The sequence below is a fragment of the Suricata suricatta genome, chromosome 8 (genome assembly GCF_006229205.1).
Source record: "Suricata suricatta isolate VVHF042 chromosome 8, meerkat_22Aug2017_6uvM2_HiC, whole genome shotgun sequence".
Taxonomy (NCBI): domain Eukaryota; kingdom Metazoa; phylum Chordata; class Mammalia; order Carnivora; family Herpestidae; genus Suricata; species Suricata suricatta.
In genome coordinates, this window is record NC_043707.1 from 108,082,685 (window position 1) to 108,095,231 (window position 12,547).

At 45.3% G+C, this 12,547-nt stretch overlaps 1 protein-coding gene across 1 annotated transcript; it reads left to right on the forward strand.

Annotated features, from left to right (window-relative positions):
* Positions 1-1,142: 1,142 nt before the first annotated feature.
* On the forward strand, positions 1,143-7,608 carry LOC115297697 (Kruppel-like factor 18). Its single transcript, XM_029945834.1, has 4 exons — positions 1,143-1,441; positions 5,110-5,346; positions 5,469-6,357; positions 7,240-7,608. The coding sequence occupies exons 1-4, from the start codon at positions 1,265-1,267 to the stop codon at positions 7,413-7,415; spliced, it is 1,479 nt and encodes a 492-aa protein (XP_029801694.1). The 5' UTR covers positions 1,143-1,264; the 3' UTR covers positions 7,416-7,608.
* Positions 7,609-12,547: the final 4,939 nt, after the last annotated feature.

Below are 12,547 nucleotides of genomic sequence, written 5' to 3' on the forward strand. Positions count from 1 at the left end.
ACTGGCCTCCCTTATTCAAAGTCAGTTTCCCTACTTGTTAAAGGTAATCTCCAGAGGAACTGACTTTCCTTTGCCCTGGTGGTGTGCTCACACCAAATGCTTCCCTACTGGCCTTGCTTCAGAATCAGAAAAGCCAGTGTCTCCTGGGGGCCCTCAGACCCCTTGGAGATCCCTTCTCATTTCTCTATTCACACAAAGGAAAAAAGCAGCAGTTAAAAGGCTAATTCCCTATCCACATGAATAGATGTCAAGACATAACATCCATTGAAAAAAGGCAAATTTCAGAATAAGTGGTGAATAATGACACTTATATGAATTTAAAAGCACATAAAAACATTAGTATAGTGAGAGAAAGCAGATCAGTAGTTGCCTGGAGATGGAGCCATGGGAGGGAGAAACCAGGATGGATTATAAATTTATCCCATGCTGGCAGCTCCCCCGTGACAGAGAAGGAGCCAACCGGAGGTGCTGACTGGGACAGGCCTTCCAGCAGCCGAGACCCCCCAGCCAGGGTCTGGGAGTCCCTGCAGCCCCTCTGCCTCAGGGCTCAACCCTTTTGACGGTTCCAGGCAAAAGGGCGTGGGCGGCTTGCGTTAAAATTTTTAGAGACCTGAGGCTGGAGGGGTGGCCCGAGGGCAGGATTTATGGGAACCGCTAAAACCCCAAGGCTAGTTGGTGAGAGTTGGGTCTACGGTCTTGGGACCAAATGGAGACCTAGAGCGGAGTCCGGAGGGGGTCAGAAGTCACTCATGCAGGCCCAGGCGTGTGTCACTTTGGTGGGGTGAAAGTCTCCGGGACTTGGGGGGCGGGGGGAGGGATATAGACATCAAAAATGCCATTACCATTTCTAGGTGACCTGATCGAATCTAGAATTTTACCCTGGAAGTAATTTGACTAAATTTACAGTAGAGATGGACTCCGTAGAACTGAATGGCTGATTGGATTTAGAGTTGAACCGTCGGATGCTTAAAGACAGACCACAAGCTCAAAACCGTTGAGTTCAAATCGAGTTCAAATCTCTACGATTGGTTTTTTTTTTTTTGTAACTTCCTGCGAATGACTTAATTGTCTCTGAGCTTCTGTTTCCGAATGATATAATGACGATTCTAACATCCATCTCACAGGACTGTTGAGGACAAATGGGCTAATGCATACATTTGCTTCCCGGCACGGGGGAAACACTTGGGAAACGATGGGATTAACATCCGGAGGCGCCTCGTAGGTAACCCGATCAGTAGTGTCCCGAGTCTGCACAGGTGACGGGATGGGTGCCCTGGGCTCCGCCCTGAAGGGCGTGGCCATCCAAAGGCGCGAATCTCCAAGTCCCGCGCATCCGGCCTGGCCCTATATGAAGCCAGACCGTGGGCCCAACCGCTCAGTACTGGTTCTGCTCCGCACACGACAGGACGCGTCCAGATCACCGGCGCTGGAGCGACTTATGGTGAGTCTGCACCTTCAATCGGAGGGCAAAAGGCCGGGCCCTGGAGTGGGGAAGGTCCGAAGCTTTCAGGTGGACAGTCGGGAATGCTGGTTCCTAATGGGGAGGAGGGGCCGAAACAAGCGAGATGGTTCATTTCTTCGGGGGGCGTGTTTCCTGAGCATCCGCGCCCCACGCCCCACGCGTGCCTGCCCTGCCCAGGGGGTGCCTTCCTCCAGACCGCCGCGGCCTGCAGAGGAGACACTGTTAGTGCTGGGCCTGCTGGTGGCTGTCCCTGAGGTCTCCTCGAGGGCATGGCCGCTGTCCACCTGGTCCCCCAGAATCCCCAGACCGCCCTCCTGGTCCTGGGCGACTTCGAGCATCTGGAAGAGATGGAAGGATGGGCAGAACGCGAGGCTGAGGAGGCGGAGGGGCTTGGGTGGTCGGTTAAAAATTAAGCAGCATCTGGAGAGTGAGACGTGGCCTGACTGGGACTGATTCTTTCCCTCTCTCCCTATCTTCCTTCCTTCCTTTTCCTTTTTTCCTGTTCGAAAACTTTTTTTTAAGTTTTCCCCAGCTTTACTGGACTATAATTGACAAACTATATTTGAAGTGTGCAACATGATGATTTCATGTGTGTATATGTTGTGAAATGATCACTGCAATTAAGGTAATTAACATATCTATCGCGTCACGTAGTCACCTTTTTGTTTAGGTGAGAATGCTTAGGATCTACTATTGCAGCAGATTTCAGGGATACAATACAATATTAAATGTAGTCACCGTGCTGTACATTAGATCTCAGAACTAATCACCTTACAACTGCAAGTTTGTGCCCTTTGACCGACCTCTTCCGTTTTACCCCCCTCTGCCCCTCCCCCAACCACCACCATTCTACTCTTTGTTGTTGTTTTTTTTACCATTCTACTCTTTGATTCTGAGTTCAGACTTTTTTTTTACATGCAACATATAAGTGACGTAGTATTTGTCTTTCTCTGACTTATTTCACATAGCATGATACCCTTCAGGTTCACCCATGTTGTCATAAATGATTTCTATCTTTTTTATGGCCAAATAATATTCCATTGTATATATACACACCAAATTTTCTTTATTTTATCCATTCATCCTGACAACAGACACTTAGGTTGTTGCCACAGCTTGGCTCTTGTGAATAATGCTGCAATGAACATGAATGTGGAGATATCTCTTTGAGATCCTGATTATATTTCCTTCAGATAAATACACAGAAGTGGAATGGCTGGATACTAGTCTACTGTTTGTTTTCAAGAAACTTCCATGCCATTTTCCACAATGACTGTACCAATTTACAAATTCCAACAACAGTGCACAAGGGTTTACTTTTCTCCCCACTTTCCCTAGGATGGGTTATCTCTTGTCTCTTCTTTTCTTTTTTGACCGTGAGAGCGCCCAAGAGCAGGCCCACAAGTGGGGGTGGGACGGAGGGCGGGGGAGAGACTCCCAAGCAGGCTCCGGGTTCAGTTCAGCCCAAAACCCCAGTGCAGAGCTTGGTCTTACAACCCCTGAGTTCATGACCTGAGCGGAAATCAAGACCCCTAACCAACTGAGACCCCCAGGCACCCCATCTCTTGCCCTTTTGATAATAGTGATTCTAACAGTTAATGAGGTGCTATCTCCTTGTGGTTTATATTTGCACTTCCCTGATTAATGATGATCAACACTTTTTCTGTACCTGTTGGCCATCTGTAAACCTTTTCTGGAAAAACATCTCTTCAGGTCTTTTGTCCATTTTTTGATTGAATTGTTTTGTTTTTTGCTATTGACTTATATGAGTGTCTTATACATTTAGATATTAGCCCCTTATCAGACAGGTAGCTTGCAAATATTTTCTCCCATTCCACAGGGTGCTTTTTACTTTGTTGTTTCCTTTGCTGTAAAGAAGCTTTTCAGTTTGATACAGTTCCATTTGTTTATTTTTGCTTTTGTTGCTTGGTGTTTTTGGTATCACATCCCAAAAGTTGTTGCCAACTTTTGGTTAAACATATTTTTTTCACTATGTTTTTCTTTTGAGGAGTTTTATCGTTTTAAGTTTGCATTTAAGTCTTCAGTCCATTTCAAGTACATTTTTTTGAGTGGTATAAAAAGGGAGTCTACAGTCATTCTTTCCGCACAGGCATATCCAGTTTGCCCACCACTATGGAAGAAGCTATATTTTCCCCATTGGGCACTCTTGGCATTTTTGTCAAAGATTAGTTGACCCATATGTGTGAGTTTATCTCTGCTCTCAATTCTGTTTCATTTTCTGTGTCTTTTTTTAGAGCAGTACCATACTGTTTTGATTACTAAAGCTTTGTAACATAATTTGAAATCAGGAATGGTGATGCCTCCAGCATTGTTCATTCTCAAGATTCCTTTTGTTATTTTGAATCTTTTGTGGTTTGATTTGAATTTTATTTTTTTTAATGTTTTATTTATTTTTGAGACAGAAAGAGACAGAGCATGAGCAGGCAAGGGAAGAGAGAGAGGGAGACACAGAATCAGAAGCAGGCTCCAGGCTCTGAGCTGTCAGCACAGAGCCTGATGTGGGGCTCGAACCCACAAATGTGAGATCATGACCTGAGCCAAAGTCAGAGGCTTAACCAACTGAGCCACCCAGGCGCCCCTTGATCTGAATTTTAAAACTGTTTTCCCTGGGACCCCTGGGTGGCTTAGTTGGCTAAGCTTCTGACTCTTGACTTTGACTCTTGATTTCAGCTCAGGTCATGATCTCACAGTTTGTGAGTTCAAGCCCTGAGTCAGACTCTGTGCTGACAATGCAGTGCCCGTTTGGGATTCTCTCTCTCTCCCTCTCTCTCTGCCCCTCTCCCGCTCATGCGCACATGCACTCTCTCTCTAAAAATATTTTTTAAAGGTTAAGAAAAAAGAAATATGACATTAGAATTTTGTTAGGAATTACTTTGAATCTGTAGATGATTTTGGATAGTGTGGACATTATAACAATAATCCTCTCAACCCAAGAGCAGGGGATATCTTTCTGTTTGTGTCTTCTTCAGTTTCGTTCTTCAGTGTCTTACAGTTTTCAGTGTACAGGTTTTTCACATTTGGTTAAATTTATTTCCAAGAATTTAATTGGTTTTGGTGCTTTTGTAAATGGGATTGTTTTTTACATTTCTCTTTCAATAGTTTGTTGCTAGTGTATAGAAACACAACTGATTGTGTGCTAATTTTGTTTCCTGCAACTTTACTGAATTCATTTATTAGTTCTAACAGTTTTTTGGGTAGGGTCTTTAGGGTTTTCTGTATATAAGATCATATCATCTGCAAAAAGACAGTTTTACTTCTTCCTTTCTGATTTGGGTGTCATTTATTTATTTTTCTTGTGCAATTTCTCTGGCTAGGACTTCCAGTACCTTGATGGATAGGAAAGGTTAGAATGAGCACCCTTGTCTTGTTCTTGTTCCTTAGGGGAAAACTTTAAACTTTTCACCATTCAGTATGATGTTAGTTGTGGGCTTGTCATATATGGCATTTATTATGTTGAGGTATTTTCCTTCTTATTTCAGACTCTGAAATTGAGAGGCCATCGCAGGCTTTTAGGGAAGAGATGATGGTGGTGTAGAATAGGCTAGGAATGGCAGAGATGGAGACAAAGGGTATATGGAATTGTGATTTGGCTGGTAAGACCCCCGAACTTCTAATTTTTTTTGTAGGATCCCACAACTGAGGATCCAGTTGAGTTACCCAGCAATAGCAGAGAGCCTTCCATGAACTCTTTACTTCAAACAGTTGAGGAAATTGAGGAGTTTCTCAAGAATGTCTCTGAGGCATATAAGGCAAAAATGTCAGCTGCACCAGAACCACAGCTCCATGTGCCTCAGACTGACCATTGTGACGACAACCAACATGAGTCAACCCAGAGGATGGTGACTCCTCTGAAGTCTACAATGGTGAGTTCTACCCATTCTAACATCCCGGGGACAGTCATTGTTCAGAACTCCACAAGACCCATGGTTACAGCCCTTGATATGCCTCCTGGAGACCTAATGAAACTTTTTCTCTGCTTCAAAAGGTGACTTTCTTTGATGAGAGAAGACCCACAACAACCTCCTGCATGACAGATGTTATTGACAACCCAGACACATCATTCGCTGCTTGCCAAAAGATAACTGCAAACAAGATAGCAGTCCCCAATGAAAGTAGCCAGATGAAGACCCTCCGTAATGACCAGATCTTCTATGGAGACCAGATGACAGCTCCTAAAAAGAGCCACATGATTGCCTCTGATGGTAAGCAGACCTTCATAGAGAGCCATACAATGACTTACAGTGGTAATCAGACCCTGAATTGGCACCAGATGGCACCCCTTCGTGAAGAACAGATGAAGACCTTCAGTGATGACCAGACCCTCTATGGAGACCAGATGACCTTCACTGCGGGCCAGAGCCTCTATGGGGGCCAGATGGAGACATACAGTGGTGACCAGGCCCTGTATGGAGGCCACATGACCCTCAGCGGAGACCAGACCCTCTTTGGGGGCCAGATGAAGTCATTTAGTGATGACCAGACCCTTTATGGAGGAGAGATGACCTGCATTGGGAACCAGATCTTCTATGGGGGCCAGGTGAACACCTTTGGTGGTGACCAGACCCTATGTGGAAGTCAGATGATGACCCTTAAGGGGGATCATACGACAACCTTCACTGACCACACTGTCTATGGAGACCATATGATGCCACATCAGTCATCATCATTGCCAAACCCAGGATACCTCTACTTTTCCAGCTCCCATTTGATCCATGGACAATCCCTAGAAAAGCAGAAGTGCAACATCAAGAGCCAGAGAAGTCAAATCTTGAAGAATCCTAATATTTTGAAGACCTACAATTGTACATACCAAGACTGTGGGAAATCATATACTAAGCCTTCCCACCTCCGAATTCATGAGCGCAAACATACTGGTAAGTAAGGGGTAGGGCTGAGTGATGGGGTGATTAACAAGTGATTAGAGATTTGTGCCCTCTTAATTTGGGGATAATTTGAGATTGTTGATACCTCTCTCAAAGCCTGGGACCTTGGAAGACTAGAAAAGGTTAGCCTGTTTGAAAGGGTAGATAAAGCAGTCTCAGAGACAGACTGTAGTTCTGGGTCTGAGCCAAACTGGCTGCAACCTTTTGTGTTGTTAATGATGGGAATAATTGGAAGAATTTGACCTCTTATGGATGGTTCTGACCTCACCTTTACTGGGCTTGATACTTCATGGTCCTCTCTTTAGGCCCACCAGATAACCCATCCCCAAACTCCTTAGACCCCTGTTGACTTTCTTGCTGATCCTTGCTTTTCCTATTTTTCATTTTCATTTTTTTAAATGTTTATTTATTTTTGAGAGAGTGCAAATGGGAGAGGGGCAGAAAGACAGGAAAAGAAGATCCAAAGTGGGCTCTGAGCTGGCAGTAGCCAAACAGATGGGGGGGAAGAATATGGGGAGGATGGTCTCATGAACACTGAGATCATGACCTGAGCTGAAGTCATGACCTAAAGCTCAACCTACTGAGCCACCCAGGTGCCCCTAATGTTTATTTTTAAGAGAGAAAGCACAAGCTGGGGAAGTACAGATTTTTCATTTTCTCTTCTTTTCCCTCCTTCACATTTTTCCTCTTGTCCTTCTAGCTCATTCTGCCTTCCTTCTCTTCTTCTTTCACTCACCACCTCCAGTCTCCTCTCCTCTGGCTCTCCCTCTCCCACCCCAACATGCTCAAAACATTTATCTTCTCTATTCACTTTCATTTTCCTGTCCCCTGCTACCCAGAAGCATGACAAATTTCTTTCTTTGTCTGTTCCAGGGGAGAAGCCCTATGAATGCAATGTGAAGGGATGCACGTGGAAATTCCCCCGTTCAGATGAGCTCAGCAGACACAAGAGAAAGCATAGTGGGGAGCGACCCTACCTATGTACTAAATGCAATAGGACTTTTGCACGGTCTGATCACCTAAAGCAGCATCAAAGAATCCACAGGTAATTCTCACCTGTGGCGGAACTCATCAAGCCATAACAGAATGAGTAGAGCTGAAGGATTCCCTCTACTAAAGCCTTTGTTTGCTGTGCACCTGGCACTGTGCCGGCGTATAGTAAGTGATAATATTATGTAAGCTTTTAAGGTTTTTTTCCCTCTAAAACATACAAGTGTACACATATGCATTTCAATAAAATCAGAAGCACTTTTGATTTACTCCCTGCTCGAGGGGTAATTTTTTTACTGTGTGCTATCAATCTTTCTAGATCTTGCTCTGGGCATTTGCCTCTATGTACACATGTAAAAATGTATTTATGTAGGTGACTAAAATGTATGCATAGTTCAGATGTGTCAAGAATGTAGCATTCTATATCTGAGCTCATGTTGCTATGGGGTTAAGAGGAGGGGGACACTTGGTCCCTTCGAGTGTAAAATGGTCTAAATTAACTGAAATTCATTTGGATAAGTACTTGATTTATTCAAAAGTTGAGCCTCCTGTCATGGCTGTTTCTTCTCAAAGGGTCTCTTTCCCCCCTACTTTCTCCATATGCTGTCAGGACACAGGGAGTGATAGTAGAAGAAGGGTGGCCACATGCTGGCTGCCAGGGGACAGGTCTATCCTTGCCACTGAGCCTTGGGCCCTTTTCTGCATCCCTTCTGCAGGTGGGGTGACTTGCCGTCTGTTTTTCTTTCCACGGGCGTGACTTAAGTCTTCAGTAAAGCTCCACCATCTTCCCCTGCTGACTCGTCCTTCTCCAGCCCTTGCAGCCTCTGCCCTTTTAGGGCTTGACTCCTGCCCAAGCCTCAGCTTATATAATGTCCCCCTGGCAAAAAGGTCTGGGTAAAGTCAAGGATGTGACCTATCCGGATCCTCATTTTCAAAAGGAGCACTTTCTCCCCAGAGCCCTAAAAGGCAAGGGGACCACAAATCCCCAGGGCCTCGTTGGTCCCACAGCATCTGAGGTGCTGTGTGTCCCGCCCACTGTCAGCCTCACAGAGCCCCAGACACTAGATCCCTGAGTCTGTAAGGGATTCAGACACCATTTTAAAAATTATATCTTAATGCTGTGCCTGGTATACTCTGAAATAATACATGTAGGGTATAGGTATAAATGAAAGAACATCTGTGAGAGCCCATCACCCAGTGGTATGCAATGAGGTGTCGAGATGGCCAATTAGGACAGCAAGCCAAACTGAAAGTAACAATCAAGACTTTATTTACTTCCTTCTACAGAGCAAGCAAGATGCAAGAAGATTGTTCCCTAGGAAAGAGCACCAAGCAAGGGTTAAGGGACAGGAAGTGCAAATGAAGGAAATTTTCTCACTGCCCTAAACACACAGATTCTCCTATCTTTTTAGGGAAGGAGGAAGAGGGGAAAGTGCCAGCATTGGGAAAGCACTGAGGTAGATAGGGGGAAAGTCTCAGCAGGGCCCTCAGCAAGGAAGCCTCTGAATGGAGGTGTCCAGGCTGGGAATACAGATATGCATATGAGCAGGGCTGGCTTGTGGGGTGACTCCCTGACTACTCACTTCAGAAACCTGTTGCCCACCTGCCTGGCACCACATCGCCTGAGGGCTGGGGGCAGCTTTTTCCCAGGAGGACTGGCAGGCGAGGTCTTATAACTACCTGTGGTCGGCCTAAAAGATCGCAGGCAGGAATTTGGCCTGGAACTGGACTCCTCATCTCTACCCCTTGATCCTTCAGAGCCTGAGCAAGAAGCATAGGTAACCCCATGATGGACTAAAATGAGCCAGCCGTTGCGGTAAGTCTGGGTAATCATTTTGAGGAACATGATCAAAGTCACTCCAAGTAGATTATCAGGCCTGCTCAGAGAATGAATATAGCCATGAGCCCCAACAACTGCCAAGCCAGAAAAAGATCCGTAGCTCATTAGGGTCTGCCCTCGAGAGCCAGGGTCCAAGCCCCATAATGGACTGTTCTGTTTCGCCAGGTTCATTGATCCAAGTGTTGGCAATTGCACAGACCCTCCTTCTTGATGGCCAGCAGGAAGCCAAGGACTGTGTGGTTAGTCAACACTACTTGGGCCAAGGAGTTGAAGCTGAGATTGTATTATTAATAGTCTCAATGAAGATCAAGGACAGATTATATACAACCTTTTCTAATTGGATGACAGTGAGAATAAGCACACAGCCTATTTGGGCAGGAGTGAGTGGCAGGAAGGCCACCACCGCTGTAGTAGAAATAGTTCCGATGGCAGATCTCACACTCCTCTCCCAGATGTTCTGGTTGCCTCCTTTTCTGACAGAAGTGAGATTACATTTAGGGAGGTATTTTGTTCTTATAGAATCCAGATGTGGTGATGTATAATGACCACATTAATAAAGTTGGTGCACCTGAGGTACCAGCAAAGCCCTAACAAACCAATAAAGAGTGGTTTGTTTCAGCCAACTCCAGGAGTTATGGCTTCAAAAACCAAATGGTGCAACAAGCTCAGGGCACTGTTCTGCCATGGGGTGTAAGCAGTGAACTCAGAGTTTGCTAAGACCTGTAACACAAAGGCAAATGTGGATCTACGAGTCCCAGGGGAAGGTCAACCTGGGTGGCCCATTGGAGGGCCTGTAGGCATTTTGTTAAAGGTCCTACTCTAAGGTAGCCTTTCTGATAACCCAGTAGATGGATGCCACCAAGATCCCTACATTGGTTATGTGAGAGCACCGTTACACGAAGAGGCCCACCAATCACTAGATGTCCTTTGTTTGTCAAGGCAGTCATCTCTGGAATGAGATATCACATCCCTTCTCAGATAATGCCCAAGAGTTTCACTGGGTTCAAGGTCATTGTGCCTTACCTATGTTAATGACCTGCTTGTGTTGCTGCATGTTGGTCAATAGGACATCCAGTTCTTACTGGGTGGTGCTTTGTGTGGGCCCACCAGGAGGATGTCATCAATATACCAAAGTGCCTTAGTGCTCCCTCCAGGAGCAGGCCTTTTTCCAGGTCACATTCATGGCAGATAGCTGGAGAATTTAGGTAGTCTTGTAGGAGGGCGTTAAAGGTGTATTGCAATGCGTTGCACATAAAGGTGATTTTGATCCTGATCATCTGGCTAGAGAGCGAATGCTATTAGTTTCTTATTTTTCTGTTTTTTTTTGTTGTTGTTTTGTTTTTGTTTGTTTTTGTTTTTGTTTTTAGGCACTTTCAATAGCAACTGCTGCATACCAAGTGTCCTCGGCTTGGGCAATAGCCTCTATGACCGTCATAATACCAGGTGCTGCCAGGAGTATGGCATTGAGCCTCCTATAATCAATGGTGACTCTCCAGATACCTAAGGCCTTGTGCACAGGCCAAACTGGTCTATTGAATGAAGAAATCATCTCATGGAACTTTGGTTTCCTTGAGATGGGCAATGTCATTAATTATTTTTTTCTTCCTCAAGCAGCCAATATTGTTTTGGATAGACAATGGAACTAGGCGCTGGAAGTAATTGAGTAGTTTCATCCATATGTTATACTAAAATGCAGCCATACTTATCAGGGATTTGGGTCAAAGGCAAATCATCTATAGACAGACATAAACGATATTCCTATACCAATAATACATTCACTAGTGGGAGCCATAGCAAAAGATGTTTGTAGGGACCCAAAGGACCCACTTATAACTAGCACTGGGCAAGAGTCCCAGCAGTAGAGCTTTGTTTCCCCTTCATCCTGGAGCTAGAGTTTCAAGGATCACAGTCACCTCTGCACTAGCAGCCAAAGACCCAAGATGTGCAGTTCTCACCCACATCCCCATTGAACCTTGACCTTGGGTCCCCCTTGGGAAAATAAGGTCCTTGGCCTGTCCCCTAGTCTTTATTTTTGAATGCCAAGAGGTCCAGGTAAATTAGTGGTACTTTCTGATTCATCTCCAGGCTCCCTTAGAAGGGCTGTTCATCAGTACCCTCCAGCCCCTAAATTCCTTGCCCTATCAATTTCCTCCTTTGACACTGTCACCAAGTAACCAAATTCAGAGATCTTCCTGGAAAGACCTTGTCTAAGCTGCCCAGGACAGGATGCTAGGTTATTCTTATGCTGCTTTTCTCCTGGTCAATCTTTGCTTTTTTGCCATTGACTGCTTTTTCCACATGTGGGAATTTGTCAGTTAAGTCTTGGACTGTCATTTAAGCATGACTCTTGATTTTGGCCCAGGTCATGAGGTTGAGCCCTGCACTAGGCTCTGTCCTGACTGCATGGAGCCTGCCTGGGATTCTCTCTCTGCCTTTCTCCCACTTAGGTGCACACAAGTGTGTGCTCTCTCACTCTCAAAATAAATAAACTTAAAAAAAAAAAAGACTTGGATGGTATCATGGGTAAATTGACCCAACCTCATGAAGAGGTTTAACTGGACCTGGTGACCAGTGCCAGCAGGAGTAGCAGGGACAAAGTTGGAAATTTGAGTCTGGCTAATAGTTTTACCATCTACTGTTCTCAGTTCCTCATTGTAGATCCAAGAGACCATGACTCTCCAGGGACATTAGAGCCTCTGCAAGTGTGGTCCAAACAAGGAACTTGTCACGGGTGGGTCAAACCTATCAAAGCCAAGTAATACCGATTGAGGAAGAAGATCTTAGTTATTTGCACCCTCTCATCCTTCTCCCCCTCTTCCTCCTCTTCTTTAGCAAAGTGGCCACTGTCAGGGCACTTCAAAAGAGGAGTCTGTAGCAATCCGCCCCACAAGGTACCGATCTCCATCACTAAGTTTAACAAGATGATCCTTTTCATTGTGGAGGCAACTAGCCAAGTCTCTAGGTCTCTTTGGGCCACTGGACAAAGGACTCTATACTTTTTCTGCTGAAGGCATGAGTCTCAACACACTGGATTGCAGGATGTCCCTTAGTATCAGGGACTGCTTAAAGCCAATACTTAGTTATTGGGTGCACTTCAGCATGTGGGTTCTCTGACAGTTTGGTCCCATTTCTGGAGGACCGTGAGAAGTAGCTAGGGAACTGATTTCCTAGCTTTCTTAGAGTTTCTTTTGTTGAATTTCTAATGTGACCCACTGGGAAAGCCCAGCCAGGCAGCTGAGGGCTAAAAGGAACCAATGGTTCCCTTCAGAACTGAAAAGTCTCTGTCAATAATCCACTAGCACTCACTCCCAGAACGGCTTTGTACTCAGTTGCCCACCCAGGTTGCTGCAT

Bases quoted from the DNA above. Each gene is read 5' to 3' on its own strand.
- LOC115297697 (XM_029945834.1), top strand. From the start codon at position 1,265: ATGGGTGCCCTGGGCTCCGCCCTGAAGGGCGTGGCCATCCAAAGGCGC. The intron at 5,347-5,468 runs GTGAGTTCTACC...CTGCTTCAAAAG, and splicing joins CTCCTCTGAAGTCTACAATG to GTGACTTTCTTTGATGAGAG. The intron at 6,358-7,239 runs GTAAGTAAGGGG...TGTCTGTTCCAG, and splicing joins TCATGAGCGCAAACATACTG to GGGAGAAGCCCTATGAATGC.